The 26,547-nt window shown below is 35.1% G+C and overlaps 1 protein-coding gene across 1 annotated transcript in view; it reads right to left on the bottom strand.

The window, feature by feature from the left end:
* Positions 1-26,547, bottom strand: part of LOC149564825 (protein neprosin-like) — a 164,227-nt gene that overhangs the window by 29,438 nt on the left and 108,242 nt on the right. Inside the window, exons 3-6 of the mRNA XM_089816231.1 lie at positions 4,813-5,004; positions 3,809-3,883; positions 3,539-3,700; positions 3,264-3,422 (exon numbers count right to left, since the gene is read on the bottom strand). Of these exons, the coding sequence (XP_089672357.1) occupies positions 3,264-3,422; positions 3,539-3,700; positions 3,809-3,883; positions 4,813-5,004 (588 nt within the window). The remainder of the gene's footprint in view (positions 1-3,263; positions 3,423-3,538; positions 3,701-3,808; positions 3,884-4,812; positions 5,005-26,547) is intronic.

Genomic DNA, 26,547 nt, shown 5'->3' with positions numbered 1-26,547 from the left:
TAATAAATTACTATCTCTGTTCATATTTATATGTTGGTCACCATTTTCCTCACTATAACTGTGATTATCACAACTGTTATATTTTCTTCAAATTCATTTAGATATGATTTCACATACTAGTAGAAGAAAAAGATAGAGGAGCTCGTGCTAAGACAGGAGTAAGTGAAAAAACATTTGGAGAAGTAAATTGCACATTTCTATTATTGTTGTTATAAAAAATAGAGAAAGGAACATATATTTACATACCGATTTTTCTTTTTCTAAAATGAAAGATGGAAAATCTTTTTCATTGAAAACTACATTCTATTTCTGATAAAAATTTTCTCATCCAAATCTCAAATTCCAAAACCAAATTAATCTTCTCCATAGCCCATGAATATGCCTCTTTGTGATTTAGGATCAAGCTTTGTCCTCTTTTCCTTTGGAACATGAACAAATGCTTCACTTCCAAAACTTGAATGTGTGAATATGAGATTCTCTTTACCAAGTATTCTTCCCATAGTATGCCAATGTCCAACTGAGATGATGGACTTAGGTTGATCAAGTAGACTGTTGTATTACATGTCTTTACCCAAAACTCATTGCCTAAACTGGCATTAGAGAGCGTACAATGAGATCTCCCAAGGATTGTTCTATTCATCCTCTACGCTACTTCATTTTCTTGTGGAGTGAATGAGACAATCTTGATTTTATGGATGCCATCATCTACACAAAATGAATTAAATTCTAGTGAGCTTAACTCACCACCATTATCAGTTTGCAAACATATGATCCTATGACCAATCTGATTTTAAACTAAAGCTTTGAAAATCTTAAACTTGCTGAATACATCATAATTGTTATGCAACATACAAATCCATAGCTTTCTAGTGCAATCATCAAGGAAAGTAAAAAGCTAATTTGATCCTCCAATGGAGGTTACCTTGGTACGTTTCAATACATCTACAACTATAATGGTTGCACCTACTTCACCAATATTTTCTACAATATATAAGCTTTCAATCGTGTCTCCTTTTCCAACTATAATGGATTCTTTAATGTCTTTCCATGAGTTAGTTAGAGAAGTGAGAAAGCCTTGCGTGTAGAGCATACTTATAGAAATAGGTTTCCTTTTAGTTTCAGAACATGACACATTTTTTAATAACTGTTTAACACCTTTTTTCAATGACTAAAAAAAATCACCTTTGCCAACTATTTAACATGCTTTATTGTCACCTAAATATACTTTACCAAACTTTCCTTCATGATAATTCGTGAAGTATTCTATACATGGCGAGGCATGGAATGATTCGCCGAAACGTAGGTTGAAGTAGTTTCAATTTTTTATAGTATTAAGATACCATCATCTTTGTCTTAGGCAATGCTTGCTTTTCTTTCTCATGCTTTTTCTTATGCTCTTTTATAACTTCTACAATCTTTCTTCAGATGGTCATTTTTTCCACAAAACTATCAATCACCTCCTTTTCTTTCCTTTGACTTTGAAGGCCTAGCTGATTTGGGTCTTCTATGATGGTGGTTTCTCCCCCTATTGTGGCTTATTCGTCTAGTTTCAGTGTTGACCACCATTAAGGCTTCACCGAATGAAGATTCTTTGTTGTTTCTTCTCATATCTTCACTAAGTAGACTGGAAATTACTTCATCATAGACCAACTTTTTCTAACCAAAAATTGAAGTGCTAACTATTGTAACTATACTATTGCAGCTGTCATGTAAGGACCATAACAAGATGACAGGCTTGGTTTTGTCATCTTGAGTCATGCCAACCGAGGTTGGTTGACATAATAAGGTGTTCAACTCATTTATATGATTTGATATTGCAGTCCCTTCCTTTATCTTGAGCTTGTCAAACTTCTTCATAATGAAAATCTTGTTTGCAATGGATGTTGTTTCATTCATGCTTTGGAGCTTGTCCCAAATATCATTTGTCATCTTTTCCTTTGATATATTGAACAAAGCATTTTGGGATAGTGAAAGAAAGATTATTTCCACTGCCTTTTCATCAAGCATTTCCCAATCATCATTTAACATTGAAGATGGCTTCTTAGTTTTGTCCCCAATTGCAAGTGAAAGATCTTGCTTAACCATCAACAATTGCATCTGTGCCTTCCACAAACTGAAATTCTGTTCAGAGAAGTTCTGCACTCTCAAATCTTCCACAACTCTAGAACTTTGACCATCAAAATCAAATGAGCAACTATGCGAAGCTCTAATTCCAATTGTGAAGTATGTTGATAGGTACAAACGAAAAATAAGAACAAGATAAAAGAGAAAACACAAACATAAAAATGTATGGTTGTTCACTGAGGATCTCTTATTAATTTTAACATCTGATACTATATCACAGCTGTAACTTCAGCTTGTGAATTACAGCATGAAGCCTCCAATAACATACATTTATAGAGACTCATTAGATTCGAAGAGTCATTACAATAAGAAAGAAAGATAATAAAAATTAATAATAAAACATATGATTGTTAGACTTCACACGTAGTACCAATACACCATAGTTTGCTTAGTGCATAACACGCCCAACACAGCACTGACTGTGTAAGGAGTCTTGAAGCGGTGCGTATGGAGAATATCATTGGCCATGGATAGCCAAACTCAGGGGAAACCAACCTCCCCTGTATTTAATGGTGCAGTCACTTCAACCATTCATAGCCAATACTTCAAATCCAAACAACATCAGCGATAAATCAATCCACAGGCACAATATTCGTAAAGCGGAATGAGAGTGGGAAGGAAGGTGAGCAAGCAGATTCCCCCAGTCCTATGGTAGAGAGTTCTTACTCTCGGCCACTCTCGCCATGTAAATACATTCAGTTTAAATCCATAAATTAAATGTCAAACCAGAATCAAGAGTGCTTTTGTCGCTGAATTGTATTTTGATGCCCAAGATGGTGTTATTACCATGGGATGATCTCAGTGAACAATTTTGGAGAAAATTTAAAATCGGATAATGGTGATCCTTTTATTCCCCATTCTATTGATAGGCATCTTGAAAGACAGGACAATAAAAATTATGATAAACAATATTAATAAGAGAATATTAGATCAATTGTACAAATGTTGTGGTAATTTGAATTAACAAAACATTAGATTATATATAATCCAAATCAAGATGACTAATTTTTAACCTTTACATATATTGAATGGAATACTTCAATTTACATTTAAAAAAAATGAAAATATATCAGTAATGATAGTAAATCTTTGACTAAAGCAATACAACTGACTAAAGAATGGGTGAAAGGATAACTTACTTGCCAGCCAGAGACCAAGATACTTGAGAGGTCGGCAGACGCAACCCACATCTGACTGCGACTGTATATGCCGTCAGGCTGAGTCACATATGGAGACCATGAGCCGATCATGGCTTCAGCTTTAGTGGCAACACCCGGAAGGAAATTGATGTAAGCATACTGAGAAAAAATAATTTAAAATATTAGACTTTTTTCTTAAAACTTATCAATTCAATTGCACTTCTAATGTGCAAGCAAAAAGAATATTTCAGACTCATTTAAAAATGGTTGGGCACCTCCTGAACACCATCATCATCAGAGGCGTCAGCAAGGAAACGAGCTACAGATCCTGCTCTTTCAACATGTTCGCACTTTATCTCCCTTACAGAGATTGTTCCCTCTGGGCACCGCTTTTCTGATATATTCTTCAATCCCTTGTAGGAGATGCCTGTACCCTTCTGCAATAAGTAGTACCAAATGGGTTTCTTATTTTAGGGTTCATGAAGTGATGATTTAGTGAGCTCTGAGATATGGGTTTGGAAATATTAGGGAATTACCAATCATACCTTACTATGGCCTTCTGGGTGAAAGGATATCTGATCGCTATGCTTTGCACATAGTATGCTGTCACCAAACTCATCCTGAAAGGTAACAGAGAAGTCATTAAGAACCTTGCATTTGCAGTGATGGGAGAACTTCTAGTTAACGATAGATCAGTTTTTATCTTTCCAACAATTTCAACTTTTTTTCTTTAGAAATTCATTAGAATTTTATGATGGAAGATCTCAAATTGGAACCTTGTGACTTAGGGTGAAATAGACCTCATTAGATTAGAGAAAGATTCTGTGTTGAAAAGATAAAACATAGAGATATTCCGTAAATTATTCATTTTAATAAAATTTAAAATGCATGGTCTTAAAAAATCTTAAAACTTTTAAGAATGAAGTTAATAGAATGAAAGCTGTTTTAAGTCATATTTCTGTTTGAATTACTGTCTTTTTGATGAATAGTTCCTTCCTTATATTAAAAAAAATACAATAAAGTTACATATTCTGCTGTCTTCTCAAGCAGTCTGGTGGCCTAGGCTCAATTACTATCTTTTGAATCAATGGTATACAGTCGAAAACCCCTTTCTTTTACATGGAGAAATATAACTTTGTTCCTTCAATCTCTCTATATAGAATCATAGAAAGAAAGTGCATTAATATTACATCTGAACTAGGTATAAAATTAACATATATGTAAATTATTTGATTTTTTATTTATCTAAAAATAATAATATTAAAACTAAAAAAATTTAAATAAAATTAAAATTGACTATTTACAAATATTTAATTCTAAGTGTTTATTTATTTTTCATACAATTCGGATTTAGAAGCCGCACTCTTGTATTAATATGCAATAATATTTATATCAAATCTAGTAGTCTATACCGACTTATATTAAAACTATTCTTATCTCACTGCGTCCTGTCCTTTCAATTTAAAAAAACATTTAAATAACGTTGCAAGGTTCAAGTGAACTCCCAAAAACAAAATCATTTTGTAAGGAAGAAAAAAAAACACTTGACCTCGTACTTGTGCACTGCAGGAGGATTGATGTAATTTACATATTCATCGATTGTCATATTTCTCACATCAAGAGCTACAGTTAAAACCAGGGAACGCAGAAAACTCAAGAAAACACAAGCCCAAAAAGCTTTGTGATAAGCCATGCCTGTAACACTGAAAACGAATTCGACGGTGATTCCAATTTGTTTATACTGTAAAACACTTGATGTCCTCGAATTTCGAGTTTGGAATGATAATCATAGGTGATAGCAGTTGAGAGTATAGATATACCTAAAATTAGTTCATCTATTTATGCATAGATATTAACATTGAGCTGTATCCAGCTGCCGGTAGTTTCTATCACTTTGTAAACAGAATACAAGAAAGATGGGAGGAAAAGCTGACGGGAAAATGGAATGTGAGGAATGTATGCGCGATGTTTCTATTGTGTTCGGGCCTTATCGTTTTAGTAATATGATTTTTTGTTGGTTGTTTTTGTTTTCAAAAGAAGGTTTTATCGCCCGGCGTTGTTTATTTATTAGTATTTGCCATTGGCCCACTTCCATTATTTGTAAATTTAATATATTATAAAATTTATTTACTTCAAAGCTTCAGATAATGTGCAATTTACAGAAATTACCAAATCTTTGTTTCCAAACTACAGTCATCCTCGCCTTTTAAAGTCAATTATACTTGATTTGGATTCGACTCTGGTTATGTTTTGGTGGTTTGCTCTTCACAGCTGTATGGGAGGGCCAAAATGCAACCCCATTGTCGGGATTCGCATGACCATGGGATGATGAAATGGTAAACTCCATCAGTTTTTAACTACGCAACTCTTCCTCAATAAGTTCCAATTGAAGCGTCCGTTATGTGAAACATTATTCACTATTTCCATCTTCCTTTTAATTCAATGTAATTTTATGAAAGTTTAAAATTATAAATATGTTGTTATTTATGATGATTAAGATTTTTTATTTATTTATTATTTTTCTAATTTGTCTTTTTTTTAAATTTTAAATTTTTTAAAAATGTTATATTGATTGTAATGTTGATGAAAATTTTATATTTATATTTTAAAAAATTATTGTTTTGTCAAGGGGAAAATTATTTGGACTAAAGGTTATTTTGATGAAAAATTATTAGTTATTGTTTTGATGAAAATTTTATATTTTAAAAAAATCTTCCAACTGCAATTTAAGCTCACTCAACTCCTAAGATTTATGGCTAGGCTAGCCACAAGAATAACAATTTCCAACAAATTTGGAACCTATTTTGCGACCATCCTGGGTAGCACTAGGTTAAGGTGCACTACCCTTGCCGGAATTTTGCTGAGCACTCTGAGGAGAACTATCCTACTTAGGTCTTTGTCCTCAGTTCTGGTTATCTCCTTTCTTTCCTGAGGCACTAGAATCTTGTCCACCTTTAGTTCATTTTCCCCTTGATCAGAAACAATGACTACCACCTTGAGAGGGTTCAAATTGAGCTTGTCTTTTCCTTGAGAACTAGGAATACTATGCATCCTATCTTAAATTTTGAGCACTTTTGTTTTGAGAACCTAATCTACTACAGAAACCTCTAGCTAGATTCTCCTCTGCAATTCGTGCCTTCTCTACCACGAGAACAAGAGTCCTAGGCTAATGCATACAAACTTCTCCAATGAGGGCATCCTTAAGGTCTCAGATGAAATGATGAGCCAAGAGTAAATCGTCATTGTTGTAGCATGAATACTGCCTAAGCTCAAAGAATAGGATTTCATACTGATCCACTGACATGTTACCTTGCTGGATTGCGTGGAACTCACCAGCATGTGCCTCTCTAAACTAAGGAGATAGGAATGTCTCTTGAAACCTCTCCTCAAAAATCTCCCAGGTGAGATCTACAACACTAGTCAGAATCTTCTGACTCTCAATATTCCACCAAATGGATGCGTGATCCCTCAATTGCATAATTGCACAATGAGCTCTCATATTGGTTGAATATGGATACATGGTGAAGCATAACTCCATGTCCAACAGCCAAGTCTTAGCCTTGAGGCCACTTCCCTTGCCATCATACAATGGCAGTTTGGATTGCTAAAGAGACTTAATGATATCCAATTTGATGGAATCTTCAATGTTGCAGTCCTTACCAACCCAACGGTGCCCTCTGCCACCTAGTGGAGTACATGAATGCTCACGTTCATGTTCCTCCTCTCTATGCTCTGATTGATGGAATCTCAATTATGAGATCCCTCTTCCTGATTATGATCTTGTTGGCACTCCTCAACACAAAGGCCCAATCAAGCAAGAATCTCCTGAAGCACTGACATCAATGCTCCCATGACAGCCTGATTAGCATTACCCTATTCTCCTTCTCCCTCTTGAAATCCTTCTTCATGGTGTTCTTCTCCACAGTTATTGCTACAGGTACCACCATGGCCACTAGGTCTACATATATGAGGCATCACTATGGGAACAACAAGATAATGTCAGAACAATCGGATCACAAGCATAAGAGTCAAAACCATGAACAAAAAGATATCAAAATAACAACCATAATATAATAATACACAACAGAAAACAAAACTATAGTGGAAGAATAATAGAGAGATCTGAATGTTGCAAGATGGGCTCTAATACCAGATGTAATGCCCTGCTCGGAGATCCTTGGAACAAGGATGAAATATAAGAAAGATATTTTTTTTTGCTTACAAGTATGAAAGCACAAGACAACCATCATACGTGGATCATAAAGATTGCAATGGAAGACTAACCGAAAACAAACCACCAAAGATCTCCAAGCATCACCACTGACCAAAATCATAAATAAAAAAACATAAGAGATTAACCAAGTTGAATGACAAAAGCTAACTCTTGAAAATTGGCTAAGTCTGAAATCCTAAAGCCCTGAAATTTGGCTAAGTCTAAATTTTTTAAGCCCTAAAATTTCCTAGAATCTTTATCTTAGCTCGTAGAGGTCTAGAACCTATCTCAAAAGACTCGTCACATATATTAAAATATATCATAAGTATAAGAAACTTATACGATATATTTTAAACCCCTTAAGAAATTTTTTTTGAACTAGGAAGGTGTAAAACCAAAAAGAGTGTCCAAAACCAACTTTCAAACTTTTCTCTGACAAGCCTAGATAGCCCCTATTTTCCACGCGAGACTACAGAGCACCAGGTTCTCATGCAAAGATGTGCAAGAAGCCTTGTGAGAAATTGCCATCCGTGTGAGAAAGTGCATCGAATGGTGCAAGAAAGTACCCGACTTAACAACATAAACTAGTGTAAGGTTTTGCATGAAGAAGTGAAAAGTTGTGTGAAGAAACTGAACATGTCGTGTGAGGACTTCCATTCTCATTTGAGAAACTACATGTTTGCACAAGGATCTAGAATAGAAAGCCAAAAAACAAAAACAAAAAATAGAGAAGGAAGCTAAGAAAACTAAGCAATGAAGTTCCTCCACACCTGGGGGTACCGGATCCACATTTCGAGGCAATAACACTTGAACCATATCTAAAAGACAGAAAGCTAAAAATAACATCTAACCATCTAATCATACAATGAAGGAAAAGAACAAAAGGAACATCACAGTGTACTAAAAGCAACATTGCAATAAATGGAAATGACATCACAATGAGCAATACAAACAAACTAAGTATGCGGTTCCTCCCAACTGTCAATGGCATCATAAGACCATCATGGGCCCTAGCCATCCCCCAAATGTAACATCCCAAGTCACTGATTAGATCATCGATACTATCATAATAGGGATGTCACTACTAAATATAAGCATAAGGAAATCTAACATGCTAGAAACAAGCATAAGATACTCCTACAAGTAGATAAGATCACCTATCACATGCTCATCATCATAATGAGGAAACACATCAGTAACTAACATTTTCAAAACATGACAAACAAGCATCCAAATGAAAGCATAAATCACAATAAAGCATACTCCAAAATCCGAAGTACTAAGTGAGAACATCCAACAATAGTTGCACTAGAATAATAGACCGTCTCCGTACATTGGTCCCTAGCAATGGTATAGGTAGCTATGCCTCCCAACCATGTGGCACCCATAGGTCCACACCTACCATGCTGAGGGAGATAATGATCCAACCACAAACACATGCAAAGCAAACATCCATGACTAACACACACGCCAAGCAGTATGATGACTGAATCCATGACATAGACAATGCATAAGCTATAGGTCCTGATGCATAAACTATAGGTCCTAATCAGATAGCTCAATGGGCTACTAAGTAGGGGCTGACATCATGGAGAGTCACTTGGCATCAACAAGCCCAAGCTAGTATTGGCAGTTGAACTCCCCAATAGGAAATGCACAATCTGGGTAGCAACTCTTCCCAACAAAAGGCACATAAACCCAACTTTTTAATTATCTTATATTTATTACCACCCAATGTTTTATTTAGTTATATAAAACTTCCTCTTCCAATCAAGAAATGGTCACCAGGCTGCATGATAGAAACCCCTTCATATGCTACCCTACCCTACCCATGCTTATCCAATGACGAGTTCTTGTAGGCATGCAAATTCCCAACCCAACCCTAATGATCTTATTTTCGAAAATACCACAGAATACTAGGACTTGTAAGTTGCTCGATAAATGTACACACACATACTTGTGTGTGGTGCACCACCATCACGAAGATCAAAGCACAAGGACTGGATGAGAAAATAATGCAGAAAGTCACTCAACTAAAAATAGACTCAGAAGGATGGATGTAGCATGCATCCCAATGTAACAATAAAATTACAATAGTGGTCAAACTGACATCCAAATGGATCGTCCAAGTCCATAACCAAGCTCATGCCAAGAAAACCTAAGAAAATAGGGTGGCACACAAAATGAAGTAAAAATCGCAAAACTGAAAAAATTCTAAAATTAAAATCCATTTGACCTTTGAGTACCAAAATCCTAAAAATTCAATAATAAATGAGTTCAGAAACTATATGCAAAAATGGCCAACATAACAGTTGAAAACCCCAAACCCCCATTCAAAAAATTGGAAAAATGTTCATACCCGACCAACTGGATAGTACCGACAAACAAAAATAGAGGGGAACACTAGTTCTTAGCCTCCTACCATACTACTACAAGAAATGGAAGTTGACACAAAGCAAAAAAAACAAAATAGGAAGGCTCTACCTGACAACAAAAGGGGCAGAAATTGAAACCTGCAAAATAAAATAAATATCCCGTCGAAACTGCTAAAAGTGACAGCAAAGCAAGAACTCCCCGAGCCAAATTGAATGAGACTAACCTCATGAAAAACCCACAATCATAGATCCCAAAATGAATAGAATTCAAATCCTTCAGAAGAGGATTCTCAAAAAGCTCTCAATTTTTTTTTCAAAAGGTGAGAAGTGAATAATAAAATCACTTTTTCAATACTTATTCATCTTTCGAGTGAATAGTCAATTAGGGAAAATAGCCAACTAGAGAAGCTAGACTCCGAATCGATCCAAATGAAAATAGGTTATTGCTCATAAAAAGAATTCACCTAAGGCAAAGTCACCATAAATTAAATTTGAGAATATTTAAAACTCAAAAATCCAAAATCACAAAAAATCACTAAACAACTTTCACGACAATGTGAACCCCTAAAAGCATAGACACGCTCACTAGTCTAATCACATAATGTAGATGAGTTCAGATTTACTAATCACTGAAAGGTTTTAATTTAAAACATTTAAATAAGGATACATCAACCATACAAGGACAACATTGGTAAAATATGAATGGCTAAATCACTAACTCCATGTGCCACTGCCAAGGATATAATTCATGCACACTAAAACACATAATCAAGTGCAATTGCATAATAATATTGTAGCCGAAGAAAAATGCATTAAATAACTAATTAATCCATTTACATCACTCACATTCACATAAAGCACAAAGAACAAGAATGAAGTAAATAACAATAGCATAAAATCTAGCTCATAACATAATCAACAAATATGTCCAATAAACCATATAACCAGATATCATCATAGATCTACTATCATCTCAAAATAGAATCAACATGCAAATATGATAAACTGAATAGTGTAGCAACAAAGCATCTATAGTAATAAATCAAAGTATAACATCTAACCCTTAGGTCATCTCAAAGTACAAATAACAATATGAGTATCAAGTATCTCTCAAATCAAGATAAACAAGGTATAGACTACAACCATTAGAGGCACTACATCAGGTCTTTGGTGGGTCTACCACTACCTTGAGATGAGATTTTATAGACCTATATTAATAGTACTACAAGTAGCTATAGATGGATGAGGTTCTCCAATATTGGTTGTATATACAAGTCCAAATGTAATTGTACCTTGATCATTTCCCTTTCATACCCTTGCAAATCAAGCCACTTCAACTAGGGAATATAGTCCCCAATATTAACACATCCATGATACACAAAAGAATCCTTGATTGCCTTGGAAATAATCTCCTCTGACACCCCCAACTCTTCTCCAAAATACTTCACATTAATGATCATAGACATGAGCATCTTGAAGTTCAAGGAGAAGAAGCTCTTCATGTTAACACTATTTTGTAGCTAAGCCTACTCAAATAGAGAAGTGACTCCTTTACAAAGTTGTTGGGATGTATTGGGAGGAAAAGAATAGATTCTCTTGGGAGAGAGAAGCTCAAGAACACAAATCCTTCGATCAATTTTCTAAAAGGGGCCATATGTATCCCAAGCAACCATTGAATAATTGTGCCCCAAATGCTCCCCTTGTGAAAGTTGAGGCTTTGATCCCAAATCCTTATCACTCACTATAAAAAACTCTCTCGCTAACTCTATAGAGATTATTATCAAAATAGGGTGCCTACCAAATTTGACATGCATAACTAGCCCATACCTTTTAGCAAGAGAAGCTAAGATCTGGTGAATTGGCCTTTTACTGTCAAGAAGAATATAAAAGTGCTCAATTAGGGGAAAATTGGTTGGGCTTGGAGGAAGATGGTTCTTGTTATTAGAACTTTCAAGGCTTTTTAGTAGAAAAAGAGCAACATGAATTATAGAAACTCCTACCACAATAACAAGCCATGTCATTGTTAGCTCCATCTCAAACCTCTAATTTCCTTTGTGAGTGCTATGAAAGTACATTGGGTTGTAACACTTATACAATCACACCAATAAAAATTGTGCCTTGGGCATTTTTAAACATCTAAGCATATTTAGTATTGGAAGATCATTGAACAAATTTCATATTTTGAATTTAATTTATCTACCATCTTCTATATCTCGAGAAATCAAGATTCTCACATCGTACAACTCAGTTTACACAATATACTATAACATGATATTAATGCTTATAAAAAGCAAAAAATTTAGACCAAGTCATAGTTAGAGATAATAATGAAATATTTCTTCTTTCAATGACCTAGTCCACAATCAAGTTGATATAATTATCTTTATAAAAGTATCATATAGGCTGAAAAAGAACTCTAGCTCTCATCTTCCATTGATTTTATAGAATACGAAAACTTTTTCTAATAACGAAGTAAATGTAGCTATCTCAAATTAAGATAATGTCAATAATTGCTAACTTAAGGTGGCTATTCAACAATGCTACAACCATACATCAAAAATAAGTTATGCATAAAAAACTATTTTTCAAACAATTTTTTTTACAAAGAATAAAAAAGACAAACCATTGTACCACATATATTTTCTCAATAACTTCCAATTGCTCCTCCCTTCAGCTCCCACCTATTATCTCCCCAACCTGTGAAGTAGTACACATATCATTAGGTTGTAATGTCCCTTTTCTGAATTTATATGATATTTCAACCCTCTAATCAGATTTTCAAAATCAAACAACCAAAATTACAAAGATCCACCAATTTCTTAATAAACCCCAAATCGGGTATGTCTGAAATAGTGCCAAAAACTTCACAACTTCACATATTATTAATAAATCTGAAAGTGCACATTTTTATAGAAATTTCAGCAGCATAATAGCCTACAAAATAAAATTTCCAGATCTATATAAAATTTACACAATAGCTCCCAAACGGAGGACAAAAATAATGCTTATCGGGCTCCCGAAAATAACACAAAATAGCCCGGAATCACCACAGAACACTAATAATCTATCACAGAAGTTTAACCATAAACTAATACATATATCCAGCTCTATTTTAACATCTAAAACTCTGAAATATAGCAAAAACCCAAACTGATATGAAATACTCAACTCGAAATACCAAACTCTTACAAAAAACACACCTGAAAATCCACAAATCTGCACTGTTCAGCACAAGGGAAAACTCTGCATGAGCTTGCACATGGAATGGATTTAAACTCCCATCCTTATCCTTCTTAGAAACCTTCAAACTCCCATCCTTGGGTCTCCTTCTCCACAAGTTTGGCAGCCTCTGAAGAACAACAAAGCAATGAGCAAAAATCAAGTTTTGGAATGAGCCCAAAATGCCTCCAAATCTCTTAAAAGAGGGCATAACCCTAAATCACATCCAAGAGGGGTTAATAAAACATATTTTAATAATAATTTTTATTTATTAGTCCATTGGTTTCCAAAGATTAGCCCCTTTTGCCAAAACTTCACCTTTTTTGGGCTTGCCTGCCTTAGCAAAGATTATTATTTTTAAATATTTGAAAAGGGGACACGAAAAATCCTCCCCTCCCAAATATTGCTTGTCCTCAAGAAATGAAGATTGGAATGTTCAAGAATATGTGATCCTTCCCAAGTTGCATCCTCCAGTGGTAATCCTTTCCATTTGACCAAATGCTCTATAATGCTCCTGTTTCTCAATCTTTTCTCTCTTGTATCCAAAATCTCTTCTAGTATCAAAAATAATTTCCCTTCATCATCAAGAGGCGGTAATTCTATAGATACTATGGTCTACTGGCCTAGAACCTTCTTCAGGTAGGATACATGGAAAACATTATGTATTTTGCTATTTGGTGGGAGCTCCAATTCATTAGCTACCTCTCCTACCTTCTTGGTGATCTTATAAGGCCCATAGAACCTTGGCTTGAGTTTCTCTGCCCCACTCCTCTTCAAGGTGCTTTGCTTATATGGCTGCAACCTAACAAATACCAAATCTCCCACCTCAAAATATCTTTTAGTCTTTTTCCTATCAGCATACAACTTTTGTGGGTTCTGTGCATGTTGTAGATTATCCTTGAGGGACCTTATTATGTCTTGGCTTTGCTTGATGAAATCACTTGTTGCAGGTACTTTTCTATCTGAAAGTACTAAATAAACAAAGGAAAGGGCATCATAAACATAAAGAGCATGAAAAGGAGGCATACCAATAGACATGTGATGAGATGTATTGTAACAATACTCCTCTAGGTGCAACCATTTCACCCAAGCATGTTGTTGATTTGAAACATAGTTCCTCAAATATTCCTCTATCCATTTATTAACTATCTCTCTTTGTCCATCTGTTTGAGGGTGATAGCTAGTACTTGGAGTGAGTTCAGTTCCTGCCAAATGAAAGAGCTCCTTCCAAAAAGAGCTGAGGAATCTACTGTCTCGGTCACTGACAATGTTTCTAGGCAAGCCATGTAATCTAAAAATCTCCTTGAAGAACAATTCGGCCACTTGTGATGCCTTGAAATCAAATGTGATAGGAAAGAAATGTGCATACTTAGTTAGTCTATCTACCACCACATATATGCAATCCTTACCTTGAACCTTGGGCAACCTGGTGATGAAGTCCATGGAAATACTTTCCCATTTTTGTTCAGGAATAGGAAGTGGCTGCAACAACCTTGCAGGAAAATTTTGCTCACTCTTGCTTTGTTGGCATACCATACGTTCCTTAATGTGTTTAAGGACATCATCCTACATACCCTTCCATGAAAACCACTCTCAAATTTTTTTGTATGTCTTGAAGTATCCCTAGTGACCAGCCAAAGGTGTGTCATGAAAGGCCCTCAATATCCTCTCCTTAGTTTTTGATCCTGGCACTAAGAAGCTCCTGTTCTTGTAATAAATCAATTCATCAACAACCTTGTACCTGTTATCATCCACAAACTTATCCAAAATCTTGGTGGCAAAGGAATCTTTAGCATACTCTAAAATTATGGAGACTTTCCAATCAGCAGAGATAGATGTTAAGGAACACAGAGTGGGCTTTCTTGAGAGAGCATCAACAACCACATTATTCTTTCCTTTCATGTATTCAATATCAAAATCATAATCTTGAAATTTTCTTACCCATTTTTGTTGACGATCATTCAAATCCCTTTGGTTCAAGAAGAACCTGAGGCTATTATGGTCTATCTTTACAATGAATCTCCCACATACCAAATATTGTCTAAACTTATGAAGTGCATGCATGATTTCCAACATTTCCTTATCATAGATGGAGTAACCTTTCTCTGATTGATTTAGTTTTCTACTCTCAAATTCTATTGGATGTCCCCTTTGAGTTAGGACAGCCCCTATACCTTCTCGAGAAGCATCACATTCAACAACAAAAGGTAAAGAGAAATCTGGAATTGCAAGCACAGGGCATGAACTCATTACCTTCTTAAATTTATCAAATAATTTTTGTGCCTCTTCTGTCCAAACAAAAGCTCCTTTCTTTGTCAAATCAGTCAAGGGGGCAGCAAGCTGAGAAAATCCCTTGGAAAATCTCCTATAGTACCTACACAACCCAAAGAAACCTCTCAATTGTGTAAGATTACTGGGTGGAGGCCAATCCAAAATTGCCTGAATTTTTTGTTGATCAAGCTGTACTCCTTTAGAACTTATAATATGTCCCAAATATAGGATTTCTATCAAACCAAACTCACATTTAGATAGCTTAGCATAGAAAGATTGCTGCTCCAAGATTCCTAAAACAGTGTCTATGTGCTTTAGATGCTCTTCCCATGTTTTACTATAAATCAAGATATCATCAAAAAAATACCAAAACAAATTTTCGAAGATGCTAGCTGAATACCTTATTCATAAAAGATTGGAATGTTGCAGGTGCATTAGTGAGGCCAAATGGCATAACAAGAAATTCAAAGTGCCCATATTGACATCTGAAAGTAGTCTTTTCCACATCTTCACCCCTCATTTGGATTTGAGGGTACCCTAATCTTAAGTCAATTTTTGAGAAGTATACATCACCATGTAACTCATCAATGAGTTCATCTATGCATGGTACGAGATACCTATTTTTTATGGTCTTCTTGTTTAGAACCTTGTAGTCTATACACATTCTCATTGTACCATCCTTTTTCTTGACAAGTACCACAGATGATGAAAATGGACTAGAGCTAGGCCTTATGAATCCCATGTCTAGGAGTTCCTTAATAGTTTTTTCAATTTCTTCCTTATAACCTCTTGGATGGTGGTATGGGGTTGTTATAACTGGTTTGGCACCCTGTTCTAACTCTACAACATGCTCAAAACCTCTATCTGGTGGTAATCCTGGAGGCAAGTCATTGAAAACTATAGTATGCTTATCAAGAATATTTTGAATTTCAAAATGGAAATTACCTTGATTCTTTGGAGAGCTTGTTGGATGGATTATGACTCTTGATGCCCATGCTACTTGTCCTCTTTGAAAAGTCCTCTCCATCCTCTTTGCAGAGACCACCTTAGGTGCTCCATTTGATAAGCCTCTCAATCAGACTTCTTTCCCATTGGAATGAAATTTAAACTCCATAGTTTGATGGTTCATGTAATAGCCTCTAATTGAGTGCAACCATTGAACACCCAATACAAGATCTATCTCCCCAATGCCAACAACATAGAAGTCATCACATTACTCATAATCTCCTAAGGTCATCTTGAGTTGTTTCGCCACCCGTGTGCAAGGCATAGTGAATCCATCAGCTACAGTAACATTGAATTCTTCAAAATCTTCTGCCTTCAGCCCTCTTTTCATGACAAATCCCTCATTAATAAAATTGTGAGTTGCCCTACTATCAAGAAGAACTGTCAACCTTTTCCCTGCTAGTACCCCTCGAATTCGAATGGGATGGTATCTTGGGACTTCTGATAATGCTGCTAAAGTGCCATCCTTGCAGATTTCTTTTCCTTTCTCTTCTTCTTCCTCCTCCTTAGTGTCATGAAATTCCTCATGCTTATCTAAATCAAATTCTGAAGCAACTTCAATCTAGTGCACTTGACCCTTCCCCAAACATTTATGTCCTGAAACCCATGGTTCTCTACAAGTGAAACAAAGCTTTCTCCTTCGTAATTCACTCCTAGTCTCTTCATCTACCTTCTTTTTTGCCACATTTATCACATCTTTTGGTGGTAGTGTTGGAAAATTCTTTTTTTGAAAATTCCCCTTATGTTGCCCAAGATTTGGGGGTTTTTGAGTAGTGACTGATTTCATAGGCACGCAAGTTTCAAGTTGCAAGCTTCTTTTGATAGCTTCCTGTAAGGTTGAGGGTGAGAAAGCCTTAACCAAACCCTTAACAGAATCTTCCAACCCATCAAGAAAAAGATAAACAATCCTCTTTTCACTCATATCAGGTACTATAATAGCCACTTTTTGAAATTCTTCTATATACTCATTAACTGATTTGGTTTGCTTCAACTTTGACAATGCTTTAAAGTACTCTTCATAATCCTTGAGGTCAAATCTATCTATCACTCTTTAACTGAAATCATCAAATGTAGTTCCCTGATCAAGACCTTAAGTAGTCATTCCATGATACCACCAATCATAGGCTGCTTCTTCCAAGTGTAGACTTGCAAATTGAACAACATCACTCTCCTTCATGGTGTTAAGTGTGAAGAAGGTCTGTAATTTTTGTAGCCATGGTCTAGCTGAAATTTTATTTGTTCCATCAAAAGTAGGTGCTGTAAACTTACTTATTTTATTTTTGAGCTCTCTTCCACTTATGTCATGCTCCCTCCTGTACTCTTTCTTGGGCATCAAAGTGTTCATCATATCCACATATTCTCTAGAAGGTACCAAACTGCGAAAGTCATCATCTAAGCCATTGTAAGTAGCTCTTAATGCAATCAAGTTACCTCTAACTTCTTCCATGGGATTAAGGGCTAGATTTGGTACTGGTGGCTCATCTGCAAGTAGAAAAATAGTTTTTGTTGATTTAGATGGTGTGGGTTTCAGATTTCTTGGCTCCTCTGAAGTGCTCCCTCTCTCATTAATAGATGCAACTCCTTGCAATTTTTTCGTCAATATCCACAAAGCCTCTCTAGTTTCTGCCAAACTATCCACTGTTTGCTATCTCATCTTGATCAGCCATGATTTTTCCTTCCTTGGATTTTGTACTTTTACTTTTAGTTGGAGGTTTGATCAAATTTTTTTTATTCTTTTCTTGCTGCAAATATCTCTTTTCTCTTTCACTTGGTTGCATGCAAACTTCTACAAACCCTCAGGCTGGCAAGATCATAGCTTTGATACCACTGTAATGTCCCTTTTCTGAATTTATATGATATTTCAACTCTCTAATCAAATTTTCAAAATCAAACAACCAAAATTACAAAGATCCACCAATTTCTTAATAAACTCCAAATCGGGTATGTCTGAAATAGTGCCAAAAACTTCACAACTTCACATATTATTAATAAATTTGAAAGTAAAATTTTTTTATAGAAATTTCAGTAGCATAACAGCCTAAAAAATGATATTTCCAAATCTATATAATATTTACACAACATCTCCCAAACAAAGGACAAAAACAAGGTTTATCGGGCTCCCAAAAATAACACAAAGTAGCCCGGAATCACCACAAAACACTAATAATCTATCACAAAAGTATAACCACAACCCAATACATATATTCAGCTCTATTTTAACATCTAAAACTCTGAAATATAGCAGCAACCCAAACTGGTATGAAATACTCAACCGGAAATACCAAACTCTTACAAAAAACACACCCGAAAACCCACAAATCTGCACTGTTTAGCACAAGGGCAAACTCTGCATGAGCTTGTACATGGAATGGATTTAAAATCCTGTTCTTAGCCTTCTTAGAAACCTTCAAAATCCCATCCTTGGGTCTCCTTCTCCACAGGTTTGGCAGCCTCTGAAGAACAACAAAGCAATGAGCAAAAGTCAAGTTCTAGAATGAGCCCAAAATGCCTCCAAATCTCTTAAATGAGGGCATAACCCTAACTCATTTCCAAGAGGGGGTAATAAAACATATTTTAATAATAATTTTTATTTATTAGTCCATTGGTTTCCAAAGATTAGCCCCTTTTGCCGAAATTTCACATTTTTTGGGCCTGCCTGCCTTAGCAAAGATTATTATTTTTAAATATTTGAAAAGGGGACATGACATAGGTTTAGCTCAATCCCAAAGAATAACATCATTGTTAATGTGAATTTTATTTCTTACATCTAGGCTCACTGCCTAAACATATTAGGGGATGAGAAACCTACCTTCAGTACAAGTACATCCATGGCAGAAATATTATCATCCTCATTGAGTCACATATAAAATTCTTTGATCATTTTGATGTAGGAGCATCCGAGGGTCATAACTTTTGACTCGGATGTGGGTTTTGGCTATAATATTATAGGTAGTTGTGTAAGGAAAAGTTATTTGGATTACTGATAGCTTTTTGCTCGATTGGTGATCATTTTACATTTTTCTAGGAGCTTGAAATATTGGATTGACCTCTGAAATTGGATTTTTGTGTTTTTTTCTCAATTTTTTGGAAAGTTGTTTTTGTAATAATTTTGAAATCATATTCTTGATTTCGTAGATTAGTTGGCAATTCATCTTGCCTTAGTTGGGGGCTTTTCTTGGGAAAGATTGGCATTTGTAGGATGGGTTTTGAAAATTACCAAAAATGGAAAAAATCAATTTTTTCCAAAAATCTAACAAATATGGTAATTTTAAAATTTTTAATGAGTAGTCATTTTCTTTCATTGTAAGTTAGAGTAGAGTTAGAAAAGTTTAATGAACAATCTAGTTTTCTAAAACTTCTTTTGTTGTGTACTTTTTTGAGTTATTGTTTTGAAGGGTTTGGGCTACATCATATTTTTGGATAGTTGTTGATGCAAGAGCATCCTGGGTGTAATAGAAATCTTGCATCAGGCAAAAATATTTTTGTTTCTAACCTTTTTCTATTTTAATAAGGATTGGTAGATAGGGTGGTTACTATTTATGGGAACTTATTATTCTTAGTAAGTCTATCATACGAACTTAGAATGTTCTCATTTTCTATATGAAGGTTCATTTTAGAGTTCTAAGCCTACCATAGATGTCTCAGTGCTCTAGCTTAAGTTTTGAAGAAGTTATTGAAGATTTTTGGTGGAAAATTTAAGAAAAAAATCTTCAAGATCACTGTTGGAGGCCTTAGAGTATTGAGATGAGGTCTGAATACTTAATGGAAGGGTTCTTGCACAGTTCTAATCTTGTAGATTAGGAGCTAGTATTTCTAAAAAGTGGTTATAATAGCCAATTAAACCAACAATTTGAGAGTTATGGTCTTCCAAAGTTGGGCTACCTAAAATTTCTAAAATAATTGTCAAAGATGTATTTGGCTGACTCTATATGTATTGTTAGGGTCTATCAGCCCTAGGTATTAAGTTTTAATGTCTAAAACCTTCCTGGGTGGCATCAAATTGTCTATTTAAGAAAGGCCAAAACATTGTCTAGAATAGCTCGGGGTGGTAGTTCATAGCTTAGTCTTGCAGATTACTGTAATGAAGGTACCCATGTGGCTTAGCATATTGTACTTGTGAATTATGTAATTTTACATTTGCAGCGATAGTAAGAAGTCCATATTTTGTTCTTGCATTTGTTGTTGTTTCTTTGTTTCTATTATGTATTTATGGTATTAAGAGGAGCACCCTTCATCAAGTGGTATTAGAGCTAGATTTCTTGAGTGTGTGGATAGATCACTGACTATGAGGTAGTTCACACTAGGATTGTAGTTTGGGCTGAGCATGTAGATAGATCACCAATTGTGAGGTAGTTTGTACTAGGGCTTCACCAAAAGCATGAAAATGCCTCCACAAAGAGAGTGTTGTGGAAGAGTTGTAAGTGTTACACCTGAGGGTTTTAGAGCCCTCTAAAGACAAATGCAAGCATTGCAAGAAAAAATGCACAAAGGAATAAATCCTACCATAAGAGATGAAAGTGAGGATGAGGAAGAAAAAGAAGAAAATGTCAAAGTAGAGGCAGTTCTAAACCCAGAGGAAGATAGGATTTTTAAGGCCATCTCCAAGATTGGAAAAATGCCTAACTTTGAGGTTCCCATGGTTCTAGGAAATCTTAACCCAGAGGAGCTCATCACTTGGATCAATGAAATGGAGGAGTACTTTGAGTATGAAGATATTGAGGACCCTAATAGGGTCAATTTTGTGAAAGCATAAGTGAAGGGACATGTAAAGTTCTACTAGCAGTAGGTTCAATTGGAGTGAAATAGATAGGGAAAGTACAAAATCACCAAATGAGATCGGATGATAGCTAAACTAAACCAAAAATTTATTCCCATGGATTATGAGCTTGATTTGTTGAAGAAAATGCAAGGGTTGAAGCAAGTGGGAAAATCTATTCAAGAGTATATCGAAGAGTTTTACTATGTTCTCATTAGAACTGGCCATGCAAAAGCTATTAAGGAGAAAGTGGCATGTTATCTTAATGGGTTAAGGCCAAGAATTTAGGATGAGATGAATCTTGTTCAAAGCTATTGTAATGAGGAGGCATACCAGTTTTAACTAAGAGTTGAGGAGAAACTAAGCAAAAAGTTTGACAACAAGAATAGTGGAAGAGGTCACAGTGGAAGATCTGGTGGATGATCTTATGGAGGTTGTAATGATGATCAAAATGTTCACATATCAATCATGTTTGTTATTAGTGACACACACTTATTCAAATTATAAATGGCTACCAAGCTTATTGTATAGTTAATAGTGTTTGCAAAGTATTTCAGCTATCACCGATTTCTACAGTTACTACTAAGTCCTTTGGACAAATCTTAGTAGTTACTAAGTAGTTATAGTTATAGTGAAGATCATCATTATGAACCGTGCATCTCAATGTATATTGAGTTTACCAGTGCAAATTGAGTTGTTTAGTGTTCACCGAGTTCATAGTGTATGTGATGCGAGTCTAGTGCTAATCGAGCTAATCAATGTTAACCAAGTGACTCAATTTATATCGATCTTGAGGTGATAATGTTTACCAAGCTATTCAATGGTAAACAAGTGATTCAATTTATATGATGAGTTTTACCTGGTATCTACTAAGTCACTAGTGTAGACGGAGTTCAAGACTACTTAGAAGTGATCAGTATGGACTGAGCTTCTACATCTACCGAGTGCATGATGATGTTGAGCATGGACAGTTGATGTCTAGTATTAGAACTTCATAGAGTCCGTCTTCAAAACCTAAGTGTCTTCATGTGGGCCAACTTTGTAATATTTATGTAAACTTTTATTTTAGCTGACTTTGTAATTTATATAATTGGATTGATCTATATGTAATTAATTGTATCATATCCAAGTATGAAGAAATGTGAATGTGAATGCAATGTAATTGAATACAATCAAAGAAGAATAGAAAGAGTGAATTACAAAGGCTACAACAATATAAGGAGCAACAAAGTCATATATATCACAAAATGGTAATTAGTACATAAAGGAATCTCATTCAACAAACCAAGTTGCAGATCAAAGATCAGCTACTACTTCATCCTAACAATTGGATTAGTCAAATCCTTTAACAAGGTAGACCTAACAGTCTTTTGTAAATCTCTTTACTGAGTGCGTACTTCATTGTATGTTTATAAATCCTTTCACAAGGTGCACCTAACAGTCCTTATTGCTCCTAATAGGGCAGATCATCAGAAGTGATCAATATAAGCCTTAATAGACCAACTTTATACTATAGTACTAAAGCTTATGGGTGTCATCCCCACCCTATTTTTAATTTCTATTTGGAAGGTTTTTGGGTCACCAAATCTTTGTGTTACAGTGTTATGAATGCTTTCATGTTTTTAGTTTCTTATGCATGCAATTAGATTAAATTTTATGTGATCTAATAAATGCTAATTGGACTATTGGATAAAGTGTTATAATGTAAAAGTTTTAGAAGTTACTGATTCACCCCTCCCCTCTCAGTAAATTAGCATAGTCTTGAATATTTCCAATAATTGGTATCACAGCATTGTGGTTCTCAGGAGAAAGTTTAATAGCTTGAGCAAAGATCAAGGCCATGAAGATATTCAAACTTGATAAAGCTATTGACAATTAGAAGCTAGATTTGGAAATGGCCATTGACAACTCAAGAAAGCAAAGGAGAAACCCTCTCAATCCCTAAAAAGAAGAAAATAACTTGCAATTCAAATGAATGATCATCTCTACATTGAAGAAAGAATTAAAGACCTTCATTCAAGCAATTCAGATGAAGCCAATGAAGTGATCAAAGAACTCCTAGAAAAGAATGGTTCCCTGCAAGAAGAAGTAAGAAAACTAAGAAGTGAACAAGAAATTCAGTCAGTAAGGCTATGTGAAATCATGGAGCAGAAAAACAAGATAAAAGAAGAGATAGATGGAAGGAGCAATGAAATTAAAAACCAATCCCTTCAGCAAGTAGATCTTATTGATTAGCTCTCCAATACAAATGAGGAAATCATAAGCCTAAGATTTGAAAATGAAAGATTACAAAATGATCTAAACTCTGAAAGGCAAATCAAAGAAAGATTACAAAATGATCTCAACTCTGAAAGGCAAATCAATGAAAGAATGATGAAATCTCAAGCAGAAATGAATCAATTGAATGAGCAAAATCTCTATAGACAAAAAGGAAAAATAGGAATGGAATTGGATATATAGAAGAAGGAGAATCATCCAAGAAAGGAGCTAAAAAGAATCAAAGACCTACTTGCAATCATTGTGGTAAGATAGGTCATAGTTCAAACAAATGTTGGAACAATGGAAAAGCAAAATTTAATGGAAAGTGCTACAATTGCAATCAGCATGGTCATAAGGCTAATGAATGAAAAGAGAAACCAAGATTTGAAGGAAAATGTCACAAATGTAAGAAATATGGACACAAGTCATCGGAATGCAAAACCAAGATATTGAATCTAGCAGAGCAAATTGTGAAAGAAATATTTGGTTGGGACTACAACACCTGGTGTAGATGTCATTACTGTGGAGAATCTGGACACATTGGTATGAACTATGTAAAACATCATTTGAGAAAAAGAGATACTACTAAAATATGTTTTAGTAGTATAGAACTTGGTCATCTTGCTAAAAACTGCATGAATACTGGTAGAATTGAAGATGATAAAAAGGAAAAAGTAGATAACATCCAAAAACAAATAAGGTAGCAATGGGTTCCAAAGTCTACCAAGGATACAAGCCCAAGCAATGGTGATCAAGTCACTCAAGAATTGGGTGACTCTACCATTTCCACTTAAGTTCTCAAAGGAGGAAACTGGGACTATGCTATCAAAGAAGACATCCATACAAATGATCCAAATCTGTATTCAAGATACACAGGAATCACCGAGTACAAGTTTCTACTGAGTTACCTTCTCTAACAAGCAAGGTTCGGTTATAGACTCTACCGAGTGAGGTTGGGAGTAATGAAGATGCATATGGTTACCGAGTCATGAAGGCTTCACCAAGTGTTCAATGCAAAGTAATGGATGACAGTCTGTCATCATGATGTCAGTCAATCTACCTTTCACACTAAGCATTTATGGAATTTTTTTGACAAAATGCATGAAATCAAAGTCATTTCTTACCATAAAATTTTCAAAGAGCTACTGTGAAGTCTGATCTTCAGAGCTTTCAAGTGATTTGAGTGAATTGATAGTGAAAGATTTTGAGTTTTTCTCAAAACCCTATTGGGTGAAGATGGCATCTAGTAGTAGCAAGGAAAAGTGAGGTTTATACATGTCAGTTCATGGAGTGGAATGGAAGGTAGCAGATTTCAAGCTCACTCCTGTGGTTCCTGAAACCTTGGATCCGAGTGGAGTGTAGTCTCAAATCCCTATAAAGGTACTATTGGTCAATAATATTCAAACTCATTTTAAATGTGTTAATCAAGAGATTGGCACTTTGGAAATTGATGATGCCCTAAATAAGTAGTGTGAATGGTGTTCTAAAACTCAAGCACCAACACCTAGAAACCAAAGGGTTAACTCACATCCCTCACATGCCCCACAAATTTCAAGATAAATGGATTAGGTTTATCCTTAGTTAGGTGCATAATGGGCAGTTGTGGTTGGAACAACTAGTGTTGATCACAAAGAAAAAGATTCATTGAATCACTGGTCTCCCAATGCTAGCCAAAGTGAAAACAATAAAAACCCTAGGTTAGGCTGAACTTAAAAAAAAAGACTAGCATAATGGGATGGAAGAGGAATAAAAAATAGTAGTGTTTCAGATATGGAGTTGAATTTTGGTATCCACATCATTGTGAATAAGATATACAACTCTAGCAGGTTGAACAATTTTTCATGTGAAGCTATGGACTTGACATAGAAGGTGGTAAAGAACAATTTATCTTTTGACCTTGTTGAGCTATTGTTGAAATAGCTCAACAAGAATATGAAAAATATAAGGACGTCAAAGAATAACACATGTAAGTTTGGTTCCTTGTTAACTTGCCTATTCTTTTATGTTAAGAAAATTTTCCCTTCAAAAGGCAATGTTGTTTGGAGAAAAGATGTGCCTATGCTATATCAAATAAATGAGTATATTTCTGAAATGGGTGAAAACTATAATAGTATTATGGACAATTATTTTGATGCATTTAAGGAGAAAATGAGAAATAGATATCGAATCCCCAAGAAACTAGTTGAAGATTATAAGGATGATGTATGTTTCGTGGTGGATTGTGACAAAGTATACATTCAAGTAGTTAAGCCTAGAATAGCATGGGTAAAACCTCTTGGATATGAGGTCAATATTGATGAAACCGAGATATCATTGAAGTAGTAGTCAATAAGCTAGTCGATCCTAAGGCTACATCATTCAGAACATATGATGAAGCAAAAGACAAGATTGAACTTGAAATAAAGCTCCCTCAGGTTGTTAACAAGAGAAAGAAAAGAATTGCAAAACTGAAAATAGGTACTACCCTTTTGTTGAGTGAGGGAAAAGGTGAGGATGATGAAGTAGAGGATGATGAAGAATTTGAGGAAGAAGAGCCATTAATGAAGAACGACAAGGTGATTATCACTAAGCCACAAAAGCCATCCATTGCAATGTCTGCAAGAAGATCCTCCAAGAAGAAATTTGATAAGGAAGGAGGAGATATTATATTCAAAAAACCTCCACAAACCTTCCAAGATAGATTGAAAGATTTGGAAGCAGGAGCCAATATAACAAACTTTAAATCATTAATGTATGAAATCAGGACAATAGAGGAGCAAAAGAAAATAGAAGACCCGGTAATGGACAAAATGGGAAAATGGAAATTCTAACTAGCTTGCTTCTTAGATTCCTAATGATTTGTTGGAGAAAATAAAGTCAAGATGGGATTTTTCCATGTGAAATATCAAAGACATATATGGTCAAACCTTGAGGCAACTTATACCAAGCATTTCAGATGCTAAGATAAAAGAGTCATTGAAGAAAAATGAAAAAAACTAACTCTAAAGTTTAATACTTGCTTAATTTTGATGAAAGATATTGAACATGTTGTAAGGAATGCAAAAAAAACTTAGAAAAATATCTATGTTTTGCATAAACCAAGTGATTTTCTAGTTGATGTAAAAGATGATGATATTGATGAAGAAGATAAGGAGAAAGAGGAAGAGGAAAATATTAAAGAAGAAACTCATTTTGACAACAAAGAAG

This window comes from Cupressus sempervirens, chromosome 3, assembly GCF_028749045.1.
Source record: "Cupressus sempervirens isolate cs-2001-9-10 chromosome 3, ASM2874904v1, whole genome shotgun sequence".
NCBI lineage: Eukaryota > Viridiplantae > Streptophyta > Pinopsida > Cupressales > Cupressaceae > Cupressus > Cupressus sempervirens.
Note: the sequence above shows the minus strand (reverse complement) of the source record. Positions and strands in the feature narration are given on the sequence as shown.